At 43.3% G+C, this 18,646-nt stretch overlaps 1 protein-coding gene across 9 annotated transcripts in view; it reads right to left on the bottom strand.

Moving 5' to 3' along the window:
* Positions 1–15,197, bottom strand: part of LOC137785609 (neurexin-3b) — a 259,714-nt gene extending 244,517 nt beyond the window's left edge. For all 9 annotated transcript variants that reach the window (XR_011077523.1, XR_011077524.1, XM_068576990.1 and 6 more), the window contains exons 1-4: positions 14,964–15,197; positions 10,243–11,383; positions 5,307–5,324; positions 4,988–5,014 (exon numbers count right to left, since the gene is read on the bottom strand). Coding sequence is in view for 7 of the 9 variants with exons in the window: in XM_068576990.1 (XP_068433091.1) it covers positions 4,988–5,014; positions 5,307–5,324; positions 10,243–10,939 (742 nt within the window). In the remaining 2 variants the exon portion in view is untranslated. The remainder of the gene's footprint in view (positions 1–4,987; positions 5,015–5,306; positions 5,325–10,242; positions 11,384–14,963) is intronic.
* Between the last annotated feature and the right edge of the window lie 3,449 nt (positions 15,198–18,646).

The raw sequence follows: 18,646 nt of genomic DNA, 5'->3' as shown, positions 1-18,646 counted from the left end.
CAAGAGTAAACTCAAGCCTTTTGATCGGTACATGCGCTCGCTACGTGTATTTCAAATAAAGTCTGCCTTATCGTCTGTTGTAGCATTCTTCCCCAAACCACAGCTATGGTCAAATTCAGTAAATGAGATCATTCAATTTGCAACCAGGTGAGCACAGTGTGATCTCAAAAACATCTGTTTTGAAGATACACTACATATCTGCAGGTTGAAGTGCAGCAAGTTGTTAACTGGAGCAACGTTGGTAACTGGAGCACAGTCCTTGGTCCACTGCCATGGCTTATAAAAAAGTTTGCTATATCGTCAAAGCTTCGCATCAAAATAAGTTGCATCTATGAGCCAAGAACAATCGGGGCCTGGCTGATTGCAAGAGACTAAATCACTCAAACTTTCGTGTGCAATGGCTCGGGGTTCATGTGGCATCAGTCCCAGATTTGAGTACAGGGAAGACAAGGTGCTCCATATTCACATTGGCCCCGAGATCTTCAACACTCTACCCTTTTTTCCTTCCCTCTTTCTTTCTTTTGCCTTTCCCCCCTCCCCCACTCTCTCTCTCTCACAGGTCTATTCCCTCGTCTGTTCTCCAGCCTCCCACTTACTGTGACCTCTGACCACTGTGCCATTTACAGTACATACACACACACACACACACACACACACACACACACACACACACACACACACATCAGCAGAGACATGAATCTAATAGCACAGGCACATTCTCCTTCTAAACATCATGATACTGGTGTTGCACAATAATTCCAAGTATGATTTCCGGAGTCATCTTTCTTCACATAATCATTCCTTTACAGGGACACAAGAGTCTGGAGCCTTTCCAATGAGCACTGCAGACTTATAAAGAGACAATCATTCACACTTACACTCCACTGTCCCTAGTCCCTAGTCCATCTGACTTGCATGTCTTTGGCAGTTGGAGGAAACTGGAACACCCACAGGAAACCCCCACGGAATCCACATAAAAAAGGCCAGAGCTGAGCATCCAACCTGGGTCCTCCTTCTGTTATGCAACAGTGCTAAAAACTGAATCTCTGTGGGACCGCTCACCACACACTGATCGGCCACTAAATTATATGCTAATGCAAGTGTAAGGGAATTTCCAGCCCGTCCACAGAGATAACATAGTGTAGGGACTGATAACAAGCCGACTGTTATATTCTAGACAGGCACATCACCTTTCAGTGAAAAGGAACAAAATCCTTTATGGTCCTTTACATCAGCGGTCCCCAACCACCGGGCCGTAGCCCGGTACTGGTCCGTGGGTCCCTTGGTACCGGGCGGCGGAGAAAGAATGAATGAAAAAAAAAGGTCGGGAAAATGTTTTATTTTGAAAAATGACCGGATACATCCTTCTATGCGAACCTCGGACGTAATCTCTTGACATATTGCAATTACATTTTCAAATCTGTTTTAACTCTGTGTTGTGGATTAAAATCAAGGCAAGAATATCCTGAGATCACCAAAAAAAGCTCTGAAACCCGGCTCCAACTAATTTGGCGTAGTGGTTAGTTGTATTTTTATGCAATTTATAATGGTCTTTATGCCAGTCATATAATTTTATTACGTCATATTTATCGTCCACACCGTGAAGGCCGGTCCGTGAAAATATTGTCTGACACAAAGCCGGTCCGGAAAAAAAAAAGGTTTGGGACCGCTGCTTTACATGATATCCATCAAGATAGATGATCCTGTTGAGCATTCCCTGAGCCCTTTTCCTGAGCGGTGATTTTCCAATCATAGAAATGGATTAAAAAGTGTGTCTGTCTGCAATAACATGAGCTGCAAACGTTAGCATGTTCAGCAAACTATTCTACAGAGGTAATCCAGTGTGACTTTCAAGGTCAAGGAGGACATCGTACTCCATTAGCTTGTCGAGTGTAATAAAATGGCAACGCTACATGGATCACCTGAGGATGCTGATTTCTCTTTTACCAAGATATTATGCATGAAGCCATCCAGTGCGTAGACCCTTGTTACAAACCCTCCCGTTAAAAAAGAGTCAACATTCAAAACTTAGCCGGAGACAACTTTTAAAGCAACGCATCAGCTAACCTTAGCTCAATTATCTTAATGTTGGCCAGTTGTCATTATAACAGCATTACGTGTTCTGCAAGGACAAGAAGCTTGACAAGGTTAGCAACAGTAACTAAGGGGGATGGGCTTAAGGAGCAGTGACATGTTCATTGTGAACACGGGCAACTCAAACACACACCATTGTAGTCACGTTTCAGTCAATTAAAGTGATATGAATCAAACCGGTTGATCATCATCCACAGTTTTCCTGCAGCAAGCCAAAGGAGAGCACACACATAGACACACACACACGCACACGCACACGCACACACACACACACACACACATGACCGCACACAGTGTATCACATGGCTTTGATAAATGAATAATGAGGCTATTCTCTGCAGTAGTGCAATATACAGAGACCACTGCTATGACCTCATTCAAATGGAGCCAAATGTCAGGTCAAATTCACCAATCAGCTCCTTTTCAACAAACACATAGATGTCACATCCAATTAAGCACACGCACACACACACACACACACACACATGCTTGTATGTGTACACACACAAGTATGTACACCTCAGCTTCACGTAGACATTTGATCATTCATATTTACTCTTTGCAAAGACACTGAATAACCCATCACACAGCTTACTCTCATTAGTTCATAATAAAACAGAGATAGTCAAGTGTAAAAAACACTTACAGTAGACACTTTTTTATTTTCAACTCAATTGCTCATCTTTCATGCAACAGTCCATGGGAGTGCTCGCTAGCTGGAAAACATCTCAGTCCCCTGATTCTTGTGTGTGATCCTTGTGATTCTCTCTCAATCACACAGATGAGCATATGCACACATTTAATGAACACACATAATGAATGGTTAACCAGTGGCAGCACAAGCTCAAACTCAACACACACGCGTGCGCACACACATGTGCACGCACGCGCCTCTTTCATGAAAGTAAAGTTATAAAAAAAGAAGGGAGTGCTGTACCTTTGTTTCTACCTAGAGTTTTTGGAGAGGAGAAAGGATCCGAAGAGATAAAAGAGGAAGAGTGTCATCACGAGCAGCGCACCAGAGAAAGACAGCAAAAGGTGGGGATAAGTTTCTGTTAGTCTACAGTGAGCCTGTACACGGCCAGGCATTTTCATGCAAAATGTTGACAATCATGCAAATGGTTGGAGAAATGGGAGAAAGGCAGCAGACAACTGACTTCTTCATCTTTATCTAAAGTCACACCAGAAAGAGGCACAGCTCGATTCATCTCTTAAAATGAGAGACTTGAGGGTTGAGCAGTAGCGCTCGCTGGTTGTGTCCAGCTTTGTTTGTAATGAAGAGGAAAGCTCAAACATCGTTAATGTAAGACCTTTTTATGACTCTTAGCTCAAAGGTCAGCACTGTCAGGGCAGTTTGCACAGGTTCAAGGATTTACTTCATGTTTACAGGTCAATCCAGAGATTCTATGGAAACTATTTCTGTGCAAATGTTGACTGTTATTAAACCTGGAGTACCGAACACAAGCCGTCCCTTAAGCCTTATGCCGCCCCTTAACCTTTATGCTGCGTTCACACCAAAAGCGTCGTGAATTTTTCCCGCAAGTTGATTGCATGCAAAGTCAATGCACAGACCAGGATGGTTGAAAACAAGGCGAATTTCCGGCGGGCGCCTGACTTACACAACAAGTAAAAAAAAAGAACTAGTGGTTAGTTTGAGCCCTTTCCGGCGCAAATGGCGCATATTAAAACCACATAAAGTCGAGCGAGTATGCTTTTGGGGTGAACGTAGCATGAAACACTTACGGTTTCTTTTGACCAGGAAAAACATTGATATTGGACGAACTTACGTCAACAACATCTTCAACTTCCACTGTTGAAATGAATGAACCACGAGTTCGGCATGTTTTGTTTCCAGCAACATAAATGTGATGAATCACACGCCAAGAATGACAAGTGATTCGTACCATTAATGCAAATTTAGATAAGTCTTCAGAAGCTCAGAAAAAAAAGTCAATTACCTGGATGTATATATTGTACATTTGAAATTTAAATATTCTTTGTTGATGCACATGGTGACTACAGTGTGGTAAAGCATGGGAAATGAATGTGGTTATGCCCAATAAACAAAGGAGAAGGGGTATATATAATCACACTTAAAATAATATAATGGCTATGGTTTAAAACGGGAGCCTACATTTAATGTTACATTATGACAGTGACAGGACGCTAAGCCCTGCATTAAAGTCTGACAGTTCCTTCCACACAGTTCCTTCATCTATAACCACACCTGTTCCTACGTTAGGCACTGGGTGTAACAAGTGCACTGCAAATTTGTCCAAAATGAACAGAACTGCAAGGGCATGAGGCTGATTCTTCTTCATGTACCTCAGCTAACTGACACTTCTTCCTCCTTGTTTTCCTGTGTTCCCTCACACCCTCTTATTCCTCTTCCTCGAAGCTGTCTCCCCTAATTCCAGCGATTTCCTTATCCACCCTCCTGCTTTTCATCCTCTCCCCTCCTTACTACCCCCTCTCTGCAGAGGTCGAGCAGGAACAGTGGAGTGTGTCACTGCATGTTAGCTGTGGAACTGAGAACAGCACACATTTATGTAATACACAGAAACCTGGGTGAAGCGAGGGTGAGGAGACATAGAAGCATAGAGAGAGAGAGTCAGACGAAGGTGAGATGAGGAACATGCCATGCTGCCATGCGTCCCCTCCCCCCACCGACGCACACACACACACACACACACACACACACACACACACACACACACACACAAGGCCACACACTCCCACACCCTCTCTGCACCAATGATGGGAGCATTGCAACACACAAATGCATACGGACAGGTAGCGAAGGCACACAGCGTAAAATGATGCCCCAAAACCTAGCCAGGCGGTGAGAACAAAAAACAAAACAACAGCTTCATAAAGACAAAGAACAGAGTACCTGGCTCTGCCTTCAGGTGTGCGAGGCCTTGAGGAGAAAAAATCAAACAAAAAGGGGACAGAGAAATTTTGAGAAGAGCACACCAATACCACAGTTGTATTGTCATTAAACATGATTTGCATGCTGGCAAACCATGGCTATCACACTAAAAGCAAAGCTTTCCCAAGTGCATCTGAAAGCTTTCTGTTGAAACAGACTATTGAAGTATGTAAATATAAAGTAGCTCTGCAGGTTGTTTACTGAATACATATATGATATAGCTTGATTACTGCTACTGTAGATTGTATAACGTGGGCTACGATGACCCCTTGAGACTTACCTGGTTTTCTCTGGACTGCTGTGGAGTTGTCACAGGAAAGGAGAGAAAGCAAAGAGAAGTCCCGCATTAACAACACACTCAAAGCTCCTTTTGCATGTAGATCTAAACATGCAAAACATAACACTCTTCTAAGCATTGTGCTCCATGTAAGGGTCAAAGAGTGACCCTTGACATGTCTGATCAAAACAGCTACTTCAGTGTAAACGCCTGTGGAGAGAAACCCCGAACATTTCATCTGTCCCGTTCTCTCAGGGAATCAGATTGACATCACACCTTTGGCAAACAACACTTTCACATTTCGAATATTGTTACAGTGGCATAATATTCTGCAATTTGTATCACACAGAGGGCCTCAAACACATAGAAAAGAAACATAAATTCATGAGGATTTATGGTGTTGTGAGGTTTGTGGATGTTAGGAGACTTTCTCAGATCCATATCATTCTCCTCCACCTCCCACCCCCCCTCTGACCCACCGAACTTTGTTTGAACTGCTGACCCAAATTCAACACACCCCTTGTGGTCTCTCAGAGGAATGCTCACTGTGGGATTCCTGCAGTTCCCAGTACGGCGTGGCCAAACAAATAAGCAACACATTAAAGTTCATCGCCAGGATCTGACTTGTGGATGACACGTCATGAGCATAAAACATGACAGATCACTCTGTGGATAAGGTCTCAGTTGTATCTGTGGTTTTATGTTGAGCTTTTATTCAGCTCGTTAGTCTCAAACCTGCTGCTGTAGCCTAAAATTAATATTGAGAGATGTCTGTAATCAGAGACCCTCGGGAGCATCAAGCACTGACAAGAAGAAAATGAAACACATATTAATCAAGACAGACAACATTAGACATTTCAAAGTGTCAGCTCTAATACATAATACCTGATATTGGTTTGACTTGGTGTTGTGCTTTGATGTCGCCCCAGGCTACACAGAGGCCCAGCCTGGATAGAACTGTTTCCTCTCTGACAGCATTAAGTCCTCGTAAAATGCTACGTTTAACTAACTCAACAGAGGACATACTTATCATTTGAGAGGAGGAGCAGAGAGACAGATACTGTATACTGCGTGGGTTTTTTCTTGCCTCCTTTGGGGAGTCCAAAATGGCTGCTGTTTCTCCTCCCACATGAGAAGGATGACATTGGGAGAGGAAAGGGAAGGACAAAGCATGGAAGTGGGGGGAGGGGAAACAGTGGCCAGCTGATGGACAGCGGCGCAGCTCCAGCTCTCGAGAACTGAGGGACTCTGGACCCCTGAACGGACATACGTGCTTGAATGAGCAAGCGTGCGTGTTTTTACTGAATATGCAAATGCTTGCGCTTGATAAGAGTGCATGTGTTGTGTGTGCATGTTAAAACCCTTTCTCCTGATGCGACAGCGCCCAGAACAAACCAATGTGCCGCTGAGGACATGTGGTCCAAGCGTAATCCCCTGCTCTATTTTACCAGCAGCTTCGCCACTCAAATCCCAACATCATTTTCAGCTTGGGTACGAGACACAAATGCCCTCTGCACTGGAAGCAGGCAAGTCCCTGCACCATTTTTTCCCTTTTTTCCCCCTGACCTACTTTTTATAGTAAGATTATTGTAACTGTCATTTTTTCCCATGTCTGTTTATTAATCCCCAAAGCTAAGCCTGAAGGCACCATTTTAGCACTTGCTTAACAGTTTGCTTGGCCTAGCCTTCAATTACTAGCCTTCCATCAAACCAGTGAATATTTTTGGAGCGAACGGGACCTTAAATTGTTCATTGCCATTGCAGCATGTGGGATTCGACAAAGGAGATTGTTTTACATATTCATCAAACTATCCAGTGTAGCTCTTAATAACCTTGACCTTTTCTGTAAAACCCTACAGCATTCAAGAGACTTCATAATGTCACCCCCATTAATTTAATCGAACAGAATGAGGGACAATATCCAGATAATTACCGCAAAGATACTGATATTTGCACAGCTAATAACGGGAGCTGAATCGAGTTGATATTATAGATGATTTCGCAGAAAGAAGTAGCTTAAGAGTTATCGCGTTTAAAGGCCGAAGCTACAGATTTCCCTGCCAAAGTGGACACGTGTTGAGAGCGAGTGAGTGGTGTCTAATTTCAGCTCATTGCCCTGACACAGTTAGTCACACTGATACGTCCTGATCCACAAGGGAGGAGAGACTGAACATGTGTTTTATGGACAACTGTTGGTGCTAAACTGCTAGTCGAGCTGGATGCTTCAGAGCTCAGAGACAGACAGGACCGTCTCAAGATCATCACAGCGGTGAAATAATGATGCTTCAACTGTAGGCTAACCCAGCTATCCCAAGTATGCACACTAAAAATGTGGAGGAACGTGGACAGCTTTTTGCACAAGTGGCACAATCAGCCTTTTTTATCACATCCCTTTTCTTCATTTCACATGTTAATTCTGCCCACTATTTCCCTTCTAGGCCAGTGGGCTAGCAGGCTACTATTAGGCATGCAGCTGGCAAAATGCGTCCAAGGCCCAGTCCGCTCAGTCAGTCAGCCATCTGCCCGTTTTAACAAGCAGCTCCGGGGCCTTGTTGCGTTGTGAGCTTGCGCGCACGCCTTTAAATGTGTCTGAGTGCGTGCATGCACGGTCCGGGCCATGCAACCCGATAATGTAACACATAAATATTCACAGGTTTGACAGATTGCTTTCATTGCTCATTAATATACCGCATACTCAACAGTATGCCGACAAAAACAGGTGTGCAAAGCAATTGTTCGCCTAACTGCCACCAAATGGTGAAAGTTTGATTGTTCTGAAAACATCAGGTGCTTCAAGTATTATGGCACTTGTAGGCATGTGGACATAACAATAAAAAAAAATCCTGCACTAGTTTGCCATTGGACAGATTGAGTTGACGGTGGTGTTTGTGCAGGCATTTTCCAGGCAAATTAGCAATATCTGTTCTCATTATCCTCCTAATTATGGTTCCCCGTCTCTGTAGCATAATCAACAACAATCAGCCACATCAGTTAATGGAGAGGGAGAAAAGAGCGGCGCTCAGATCAGCCGTGGAGCGAACATGACTACCCTTCCTGCGTCGCTCTTTAATTGCTTGAGGAAAGAAGATGTAGAAAAGGTGTGCGGATAGATGTGTGTGTGAGAGGGAAAGACGGACAGGGAGCAGGTACAGGGTTGTTTCTGGTCCCAACACCTGACCTCCAGGGACAACTTGAGGGGACAGCAGTTCTGTGGTGAACTCACTGGTCACACTTGCTCAGCCCCGGGGCTGACATATGACCATCTTTTCCCTGTCCACACTATCATCTGCACACTTTTAAGCTCTTGGTTGTTTTAACAAGAGGATGTCATAACTCCCCTACTCCTCTTCCTCCTTCTTCTTCATCGACAGCAGCATTGAGCGAATGGGATGAAGCGAAAGGGGGGCATGTCCAGTCCGTCCGCTTGACTGCTCTGCAACCAGCACATTGCGTGCTGCCCTGAACAATGCCACAGGCTAACGCTTGGGATTTAAGCTCCAAACAGCTTCGTTTGAGCAGCGAATGATGAGACACATTATGAAACCGAACCCAGCACAACCTCTGCACGGAGATCTGAAAATGCTTATTCTAAAAGCATGCTATGGTGTTGACAAATTATAACATTAACTGTATCAGACACAGTTCAAAATAGCTTCAAACTGTGTCATAGGATTCAGTGAGCATTCCCCTGATTTTTGAGCAAAATGGAGTCATCTCTTTACCATGTCAGTGATTTAGACATGCAGGAAGTGGGTCAGCAGTGGAGGACATTTGACATGGGTCTGTTCACACAAAGTTATCTTTTACAGTCCATACACATGGGAAAAAAAGAGTTCAGCATGTTTAGTATAAGCAAGATTATAATGAAATTGTGTATCCTCTTGCTAACTAGTCTAAATAAGGAAGAGAAAAACGTCTTTGTATGTGGAATGCTGTCCCAAGTTATTCTTGCCTTTAAGCATTATGTATGGCAGGTTTTAAAACGAGGCCGCCCTTAACCAGCAGCAGGGACAGACAAAGTAGTGCACTGTACCGTAGAACATTATTTTATATTTCCTGGAGAGGGAGGGATGGACCAGTGGCAACTTATAAAAATGGGTCCTGTATTATATCACTGTCAATGGCCCATTTGAATGTATACAGAAGTATTAGCTGAAAAAAAACAACGTAGAATGCCTTTATCTTGGCTTGCAAAGAGCTGCATCTCATTACATTCCCGCAAAAAGAGATGACCTTGGCACAGAAGTAGAGGAAAACTAGATGAAGTTGTCTTTCATCCAAAAACTGTGTACCTTCAGGACCCTGCACCACCTTGCAAGAGCTGAATACATTAAATGGAGAAAAGAGAACGAAGTGTTGTAATTTTAGTCATATCAGCTAATACCATATCCAGCGCTTCCTCATCAAAAGTAATAACTGTGAAGGCGGAGGAAATGCTGAGCACATCACCTGCAATTCAAGTCCCACATGAAATACAAAGACTTTCCAAAAGAACTTCCCACAAAAAATATACTGATTTGACGTCTTGTGTAGACTGAAATATTTCAAACACATGGGAGAATAGCTGCCCGTGCGTCATATACATAATGCTACATTGCAATCAGTGCACATTGTTCAAGGCATTTCATAAATTAAGTTACGAAATTAAATATAACTTTAGCAGTCAAATTTAGATTTATGGGTTTGCAAAATACACTGAGGCCTAAAGGCCAATTACGCTGAGAGAATATTGGATTAATTAATATAAATGAATGGATCTTAACAACATATATCTGGTGCAAAAAGAAAATATCAGGTGCTGCTGTATATGTACTATATCCAGACAGTGAACTTGCTGTTCAGTCAGTAACATTTGAAAAGTGTCCCTGTGAATGTTTTACAAAGATTATAATCAATAGTCGGTGCTTGATGCAGAAAGCTCTGGAGCCAGCCCTCTTACCTTCAGTGCAGTATCGACCTACATATCCAGTTTTGGAGCAGTCACAGTAGGGTTCTCCATCAGCCAGAGAGCAGATCCCGCCATTCTCACAGGGGTTCTCCGTGCAAAGGCCCATCATCTCCAAGCGTACTTTCTGACTATTGATGAGTGTGGGCAGCTTACTCCCATAACTGAGGTCTTTGATAATTCCCTTGAATGGTGGTACCTCACGGACAGAGGGCAGGGTAATGGCAGATGTGCGGATGTCCCCCGGGAGCCCTCCGAGGAAGAGGTCACTAACGATCTTCATAAACCGCCTCTGGGGCCGCACCTCCTCCGTCTTGGTGTGTCCATCCACAGCCAAGCCAGTCCGCAGATTGTGCCTGTTGATGGTTGCAAAGTGCCAGCGGCTGTCGTTGACCGCCTTGTCAGAGGTGATGGTGGTCTCAGCACAGTCGATGCTGACGCGGAGCTGCAGCTTACCCTCGGATACAGTGAGAAGCAGAAAGTCGCAATAGCCGCCGTCGTCGAAGTAGAGCAGCAGGCCTGCGGATTCTGAAGTCTTGAATTGAAATGTCAGGTCACTTCTGGAGCTGGCGTCCCAGCGCAGGTAGCGAGCCCACTGACCTCCAGAGCCAGGGAACTCCAAGCCTACGCTCAGGCCCAGCATGGTACTCAGCAGCAAGAGGACATGACCAGGTAGGCTGATGGGATTCATCGTAGACAACAACAGGATGCACCAGAAGAGGGATAGAGCTCAGGAAGGATCCTTAGAGTGGTAATTACATCTGGTTCTGGCTGCAATCCAGGATTTATCTGCTGAATGTTATATTCCACATAGATAATTTCACTGTCAAGTGCAGAATGCAATATCCGTTTTTCTTTTTTTAGGCAGATCTAATGTTGATAATGGATGGAATGTAATCTTCTCAGCCAAGTCTATGCTGAGATAAAGTGAAAAATATCCAATTTCCCCACAAAGTGCACAGGTGGCAGTGCTACGGTGAAGGTGACACTTAGTGTGTTTTGTCAGTGATTCAGAGCTGCGTCTTGGGATTTTTCTTTCAGACGACTTCCTGGATTGAAGCACATGACCTTCATGGTTGGTCCAGTTCCGTGCCCCATGGTTTGGCCTCCAGCTTCGAACACAGCTTCGACAGAACTGCAGAACGAAAAAAAGATCACTTTAAGCAAAGATTCATGATTGTCACTGTCATTTGGCATGAATATTAAATACAAACTTATGAGATACAAAGAAATCTAAAATAAATATTGATCTAATCTAATGCTATATCCAGTACATTAGCTACACAACAAATACCCTATTTGACACTGTGATAGAGGTGTTGATTCAACGCTGAGGTACATTTTCGGCTGCATTTAGTAAGTCTTGTTACACTACATTAGCATATATCAGTGTAATTAAGTCAGTTCAGTCAGTTTAACAGTTATTCAAAAAAGAATAGACAATGCAGTGCAAGCTGTTGTGCCAACAAGTTAAATGAAAGAGACAGCAGTTCCTTGCATTTAAACAAAATCATGACTATGAGGCACATCAAGCTCTCGGAGGATAATGAGAGCACCACTCAGTGAGGATTTGACTCTCAACGTGGCTAATAAATACAACTACTAAATAACCACTAATAATGACCATTAAAAGTTTACGAGCATTTTATGCAGGGTTCTATTTCCACCAATTAACCATGTTATTAGACGATGAACTCAAACAAGGTTTCAGAGTTTTAAAGCCCTCATTTAACAGTCAAATGCTCATATTTGTTACTGATTCTGTGATGAGTGAAAATCCATTGAGGTGAGCCAGAACATGTGTTAAGCCTCAAACGTTAGCCTGCTGTCTGTAAGGGTCCGCTGGGATCCTGATAAATATGACTAATTATCCACCGCCACTCTTTCTCTCTCATTTGCATGTCTTTGGGGGATTACAATCATAAACAGCTATTTAAAAAGATGTTGGGATGGAACCACTTCACATGTGAATCCCATCGCTGACATTTTTTTTAAATTTGCTTCTTCCAGTGAATGCATATTCAAATGATTTCCACCACTAAAACCGCGATGACTCTGGTATTACTCACCGGCCCTCGCTTTCTACTACACCTGTACTCATTCGGTTCTGTTTAAATTTGCTCAGCAGAGCCAGAAAGGATCCACATGGTGAAACCTTATATGTGTGTGTACTCTTCCAGCCCTTTGCCCTTGCAATTGTTTTGGCAATGGGCTGCCCACCAGACAAGCGCATTGTCCCATCATGACAGTAGCACAGAAGCTGCAACACAATAGGGCCTTTAACCACCTGCCCTGAATAGTTAATCTTGCTGCAGCAGGCGCGCTATTGAATTCTAGTAAGTGATACCAATGCTAATGCCCGCGTGTGCACGCATGTGTGTCCCTGTGCGGGAGAGTGAATGCGTGAGGCTCTCTGACAACACCGGGTTGCCTGGCTGGAACATTGTCTTTGTCTTAAGAGTGACTGGGTGAGACAGCAGAGGGGTTAAAAGGTTCTGTGTGGTGAGAATAACCCTGAACGCAGCTGCGTCAATGCGAACCACCAACCCGGGAGATGAGCTGTGTGCTGGCAATACGCGAAGCGGGGACGTGCCCATGAAACCTGAGACCAGGCTCTATGAACATTGGCCCCGGCCTCCATTTCATTTACGCTTGCTATTGTGTGTGTTGCCTAACTGAGGCATCAAGTGTCCTAGTGAGCCATGGATATGACAGAGAATGCTAACAATGCTAACACGTTCACTCTCAGTCGGCTGTAACGGTGGCTAATATTCAATTACTTGACATTTGACGAGCTCAACGCCATATTAAAGCAGAATAGCTTTTAGCTAGCCCCTTGCTCTGGAGCACACACAGCCTTCGAGGCCCAAAGTCTAAATTAAAAAGCCGTGTTTGGGGAAAATAACTTCGGGGTTACGTTAAGTTAACTTTACGTTTGTTTAACTTAATAGAAGCTTGTTTTTCTCTGCTAATTAGCACATTTCAAAATGGTTGAAAGTTACTGTACCTCTCTCGGGGCGTGCTCGACCCGCAGCAGTGACGTCAGCTAACGTTAGCTCTGATTCTTCATAGTTTTTCAGTTTTAAGTATGTCAGAATAAGCACATATTTTCCAGGGTATAAATACTCGTTGAATTATTAAATAGGATATGAGCTGACCTGCACGGGACACCGCCACTGACTGGCCATAAATGATGCATCGATGCATACACGTTCGCTGCTGCGGGGTTATCGGCATGTTTTGTAATGGAGCCGGACTGGAGACCCCTCTATTCCCCGCTGTGCTCCCTGTCCATCGCAGGCTTCAGCCCGGAGAAACGATTTGATCCGACATCAGTCACAGCAGACACGCGTGTCCTCCATCTGGGAGCGTGTCCGGACCTGCCCGTCTACTGGTTCGACAAAGTGAGGTTCAGGGACAACCTGTGGGCCTTTGAGGGGCACCGCGCGCTCATCAGCAAACCCATGTGCTTAGTTATGTAACTATATATCTAAATCATCTTCACCACACAAATTCCAATCAGATGGTTCGTGACAAATTAAACTTTTTTTAAGCGGGGGAGGGTCGGTGGAGGAGGGGGGGGGGGGCTACAAATGAATGGTCTGCCTGCACGATGTGGCGCACCAGACCGTCTCTCGTCATATAGAGTGAATAAACATCTTACAATAGTTCCCTCTATAACTCGCCCAATAAAAATTAAATATATATCAGATTCTGCAACGAAAAAACTGTTCTTCAACCCCACATGCCTTAATGAACGGCTCACAGCGTCCAATATATAAGCTAAATGATGTCACTCTCTATAGACGTGTTATTTTAATGAACAACAATCACCTGAGAAACATGAAGCTGGACACGAGGTCACTGTCAACTCTGCACAGAGCAGAACATCATTACTGCAGCAGGCTTGTAGTCTCTATTGAAGGACCTTTGCTTTCACAAAATTAGTGCAATAACCACAAATTGGTCATCTTTGGATCAGTTGGTGGAATATTCTTCATCTTACAGTATATCAAATATAATGTAAATGTATTCACTGCGGAACTAAAGAAGGGTTTTGTATCTAAAATGTAGAAACGCGACCCGCAGCCCTGCAGGAACAGCACAGCGTGCTGCATTTACAGGCGCGCTCAGGCTCTCCCTTCGCTCCTCGCACGGTGGCAGTCTGGCTGTTGCTCAGAGGTTTACAAGCCCCGTGCGCAGAACATTATGAAGCAAAATCTGACCAGGAATCGACTTTATATTCTCAAGAAATCATTTGTAAATGGTAAGAAGTTAGTTGGTGCTTCCGTGATGAAGGATGGCTGGTGGTCACGGAGCTGTCCCCACTAGAGACGCGACTCAACGAGCTGAAACTTTCCGTCGCAGCCTCTTCACTCGTTCGCACCAATGTATTTGTCACAAATTCAGCACTTATAAGTCTACGTGGTTTCTTGAGGTGGGGCTTTTCCACTAATCACCCCGCTCTTCTTCGGTTAAACTGCGGGTGAGAACTAACCACCCGAGCCATCCCATTGCGCTTAAATCCCGACCTCAGCCCAAACTCACCAATTCCACATCGGATTCACAGGAGAGAAAAAGGGAGGAATTCTTGGAGAACAACTTCGGAATCCCACATAAGTACATTCACAGAACATCTAATACATGATGGATGAAACGGGATAATAATTTAAACAAAGCAAAAACAACGATTTTCAGTTTTAACCTGCTCCTACCTTTTCGCGCAGAGAGACGTTCCGTACGGATAAAGCCTATATATAAATATAGCAAATTATAACAATCCAGAGGAAGAATCCATCCCAAAACCGTCGTATGTTCTAATTTAGCCTGCCCAAGGCAGCGAGATGCTGATGCTGGTGATGAGGAGGTTATTATAAGTGAGGCGCAGTGGAGGGAAGGCAGCGGTCCTCCTTCCGCCGGCTCAGTGAACGCGCATCTCTCCGCTCAGCTCACTCAGCGCAACTGATGATGGGCCCCTGGATTTCTCCCACACTGACGCTCTGACCCGCCTTCTACCCCGTACTCTGAACAGTGGGGGAAGTAATCATTAAAATTGGAGGGAGAGTAAAGGGAAAATAGCCCCTGAGGACGACGTCTGAATAACGAAAACTCTTTCTTCCGTATTCTTAGATAGGCGTTTGTATATTGTGTCGAAAGGCTTTTGCTTTTGGAACCTCCTCTGGTCAATCTGAGAATTTAGTAAAATAGCTTTCAAAAATGTCTAAAAGCGAATGCAGAGAGAAAATATGGCTATGTTTATGGTGAAATTCCACATTGGTTCACGTTGTGCTTGTATCAAGAGTTCAGCACCGCCCAACATGCACATTTCCAGCTCTGTCCAGTGTTCAGCACCTTGGACAGCGCCCATGGATTTTGCCTGTTGCCCCCGCGGTCCTGATGCCAGGGACCTGTCCTTGGTTCTGAACCCCTGTCCGGCGTCAAAGCTGCCGGGAGGATCACTGGAGGCATCGGCAGTGCTCTGCTCTCAAATACAATGCCCTGTCACTTGAAATGGCATTCACTATTATCAGCGGTTTAGATTTTGTATATCATACAAGGTTAGTGTGCTGCCACCTTTTCTTTTTACATCAATGCACAGTTTACATCTACTGCTGCAGCTAGTAAATATAATAATGATGGCATATTGGGAGATTACATGCAGTGTAGACCATATAGTTTAAATACATGTTGATGCCATATATGTTAAGAAAATGGAATAGGGGGCTCTATCCCATGACATAATGGTACCCAAGTGGCAAATAGCCACAGACACGTTGTTACTTCTTGACTTGAGGATTCATCTCCCAAAAGGATACACTTCTCCTCTTTCACTCTCATTGCATACCATTGACCATATATCTTTTTCCTCTGTAGCTTTCTGCCACTAAACTATTAGAGTTATTGCTCTTGCATAATACTCAGTGCGAACAAAGAGCTACAAGAAGAAAATACAACAACAAAAAACTAATAAAATGCACACGAAGATTAATGTGGCAAGAAAAATAATCTAAAGAATAAATAGGTTCGTAAAATAAAATATGAAATACAACAGTAAGAAAACAACAACGTTGAAAATTCTCAAAAAATAAAACAACTGCATCGAAGAAAAATGTAGCTTATCTACCTCCAGCATGCAGACAGTATGGTGAAAAAGTGCTTTGGGACCTTTAGTGTTGAGTCTAGACTTAAGGTCAGAGAGTAAGGTTCTGCCTGAGGGTCTAAACCTGATCTCTGACTTACTTGGAGGAATAGGTCTAAATCTGGGCATCAGACCCAGTTCAAACATGATACGTGCTTGCAACCAATGGCCAGTTGCTAAATCTGGAAATACACTGACTCTTTTTCTTTGGCACAAATTCAAATTCTAGCTGATGCACTGAGGAATCGCTGCAGGCATGAGGGTGACTTTTGACTGAGGCAGGACTAAAGGGAGATGAGAAGAAAAGCATCAATGACCCGCTCTTGTTCTGTGAAGAATAAAACATGGACAGACCACTGAGACCTCACAAATTCTGGAGGTGGGACAGCAAAAAATAAAAAAGTTTATTGACAACTGTGTGACGCAACTGTAAAATGATCTGAGTAGTACAAAACGTTCACTACTGAAGAGCCCCTCAAGGCCCTTTGCACCCATATAGATGTCTTAGGTGTTTCAGCCGACAATGATGGGATCATTTCCAGGGTTATAGACAGCCAAACATGTTTCTTTCACTCCTCCTTGACTCAGGAGTTACATGTTATCCTGTCTGTTTTGATGATTAACTTGTTATTTTACTGTTGTTAGCACTTTCCATTATTACACTCATTAGCCTCATATGACTCATATTTACATTCTGATGTGCACTTGAATACTATAAATGACAATGAAGTGAATCCTGAATCCTGATGAATGGATCTGTTAGGCAGGTCAACTTAAATTGTTATCATTCTTTATATTCTTTTAGATTAAATCCTTTTCAAAACACCAATTTAGCTTAAAGTCTAATTGTCCAAAGTTGAATCAAAACATGCATCTGTTTCTGTTAGTAGTTCAAAGCAGAAAACATGCAAATAGAAAAAAAAACACTTAAAGTTTATACGGCCAAAGGTGAAGTAACACAAAGTGCCTGGTAAGTGATTTTGTGAATAAACATGACACCATGGCTTTGTTGCAACAAGCGACTACCTGATTGGTCTAGTGCGGACCAGAAGTCTCATCAGACATGATCAAAATATGATTACACAAGGGAGGATCTATTGCAGACTTTAAACGGTAATGAAGAAAAAACTGCAGGATGACACAAGACAAATATATCTTTTTAATCAAGTTGAAAGTATTGAATGCCCCACAAAAATATTGGATGATATAATAAACATGATGTGATGGCATTATTCAAAAGAAATGTCTTGAACCAAATTGTATTTCAAGCATTTTTTTTTATAGCTAGTGCAGTTATTTTATTATTTTTACAACATGAAACAATGTTTTTTTCCTCCTTAGTTTTAATTAGTGTCACACATAAGTGTTTCACTCTTAGGTTTCGAGTGCATCACCTGGCACATCCATGGGTTCGACACTAAAGCTAATCCAGTGACATTGTCATTTGGACTAAGGGGCCAATTAAAACGAAAGAATGATGAGAAGATCAGTAGCTTTCTCGAACGGGCAATAGCAGAGAGCGAGAGAGACAGCAAAGAGGCGTGGGAACGAGCTATCTATCTCTAAGATAAAAATGTGTTTTACGTGCTAACAACAAATATGCCCGACCTTCATAGTCCTGACAAAAATGCACTCAAACAAGTCTCCTCCACAAATAAATCACAAAAATCAAAGACAATAATGCCTCGAGCTCTATCTCACACACGGGTTTCTACCCTCCTTTCCTCTGTGCTAAAAGGCATAATAAATGAATTATTTCCCTTTGATAACATCTTCAAACCGAATACAACACAAGCTTCTGGTTTACTTTAATAACACCCCGGCTACTTGTTCTGTAATCATGAAATGAATTTCCAGATGCCACAACAACTGTTGTAATATTCACAATGTATTATTTATGGCAGGATGCAAAACATTTTATTAATCATGTATGAAGCATATTCCTACTTTGTGTAGGGTGGTTTGGGACCATGCTTAGTCACCACGTTGAGCAATTGTAAGCAGTAGTTGTGTAGTGCATTGCTCTGACATGTGAGCGCGCTCAAACATCCCAGAGGTGACAGGCTGACCAGGCCAGCCAGCAGGGGTTCCTCATGGCGACACGTCGCCTCTTGCTGTACATTTTAGCTCTCAGTGGCTTCTTCTTCTCATTATTTATATTCCCCTTCTCTTCATTCTTTATACCTTAATTATTTTACAACTGACCATTTGACTAAATCCCCCCCCCCCCCCCCCCCATAAAACAGCAATTGTCCAATC

The sequence above is a fragment of the Clinocottus analis genome, unplaced genomic scaffold (genome assembly GCF_023055335.1).
Source record: "Clinocottus analis isolate CAN_PGR_092001 unplaced genomic scaffold, fCliAna1.0.p SCAF_15, whole genome shotgun sequence".
In the NCBI taxonomy this organism is placed as follows: Eukaryota; Metazoa; Chordata; class Actinopteri; order Perciformes; family Cottidae; genus Clinocottus; species Clinocottus analis.
The sequence above is the reverse complement of the archived record's forward strand: the minus strand, read 5'-3'. Positions and strand labels throughout refer to the sequence as shown.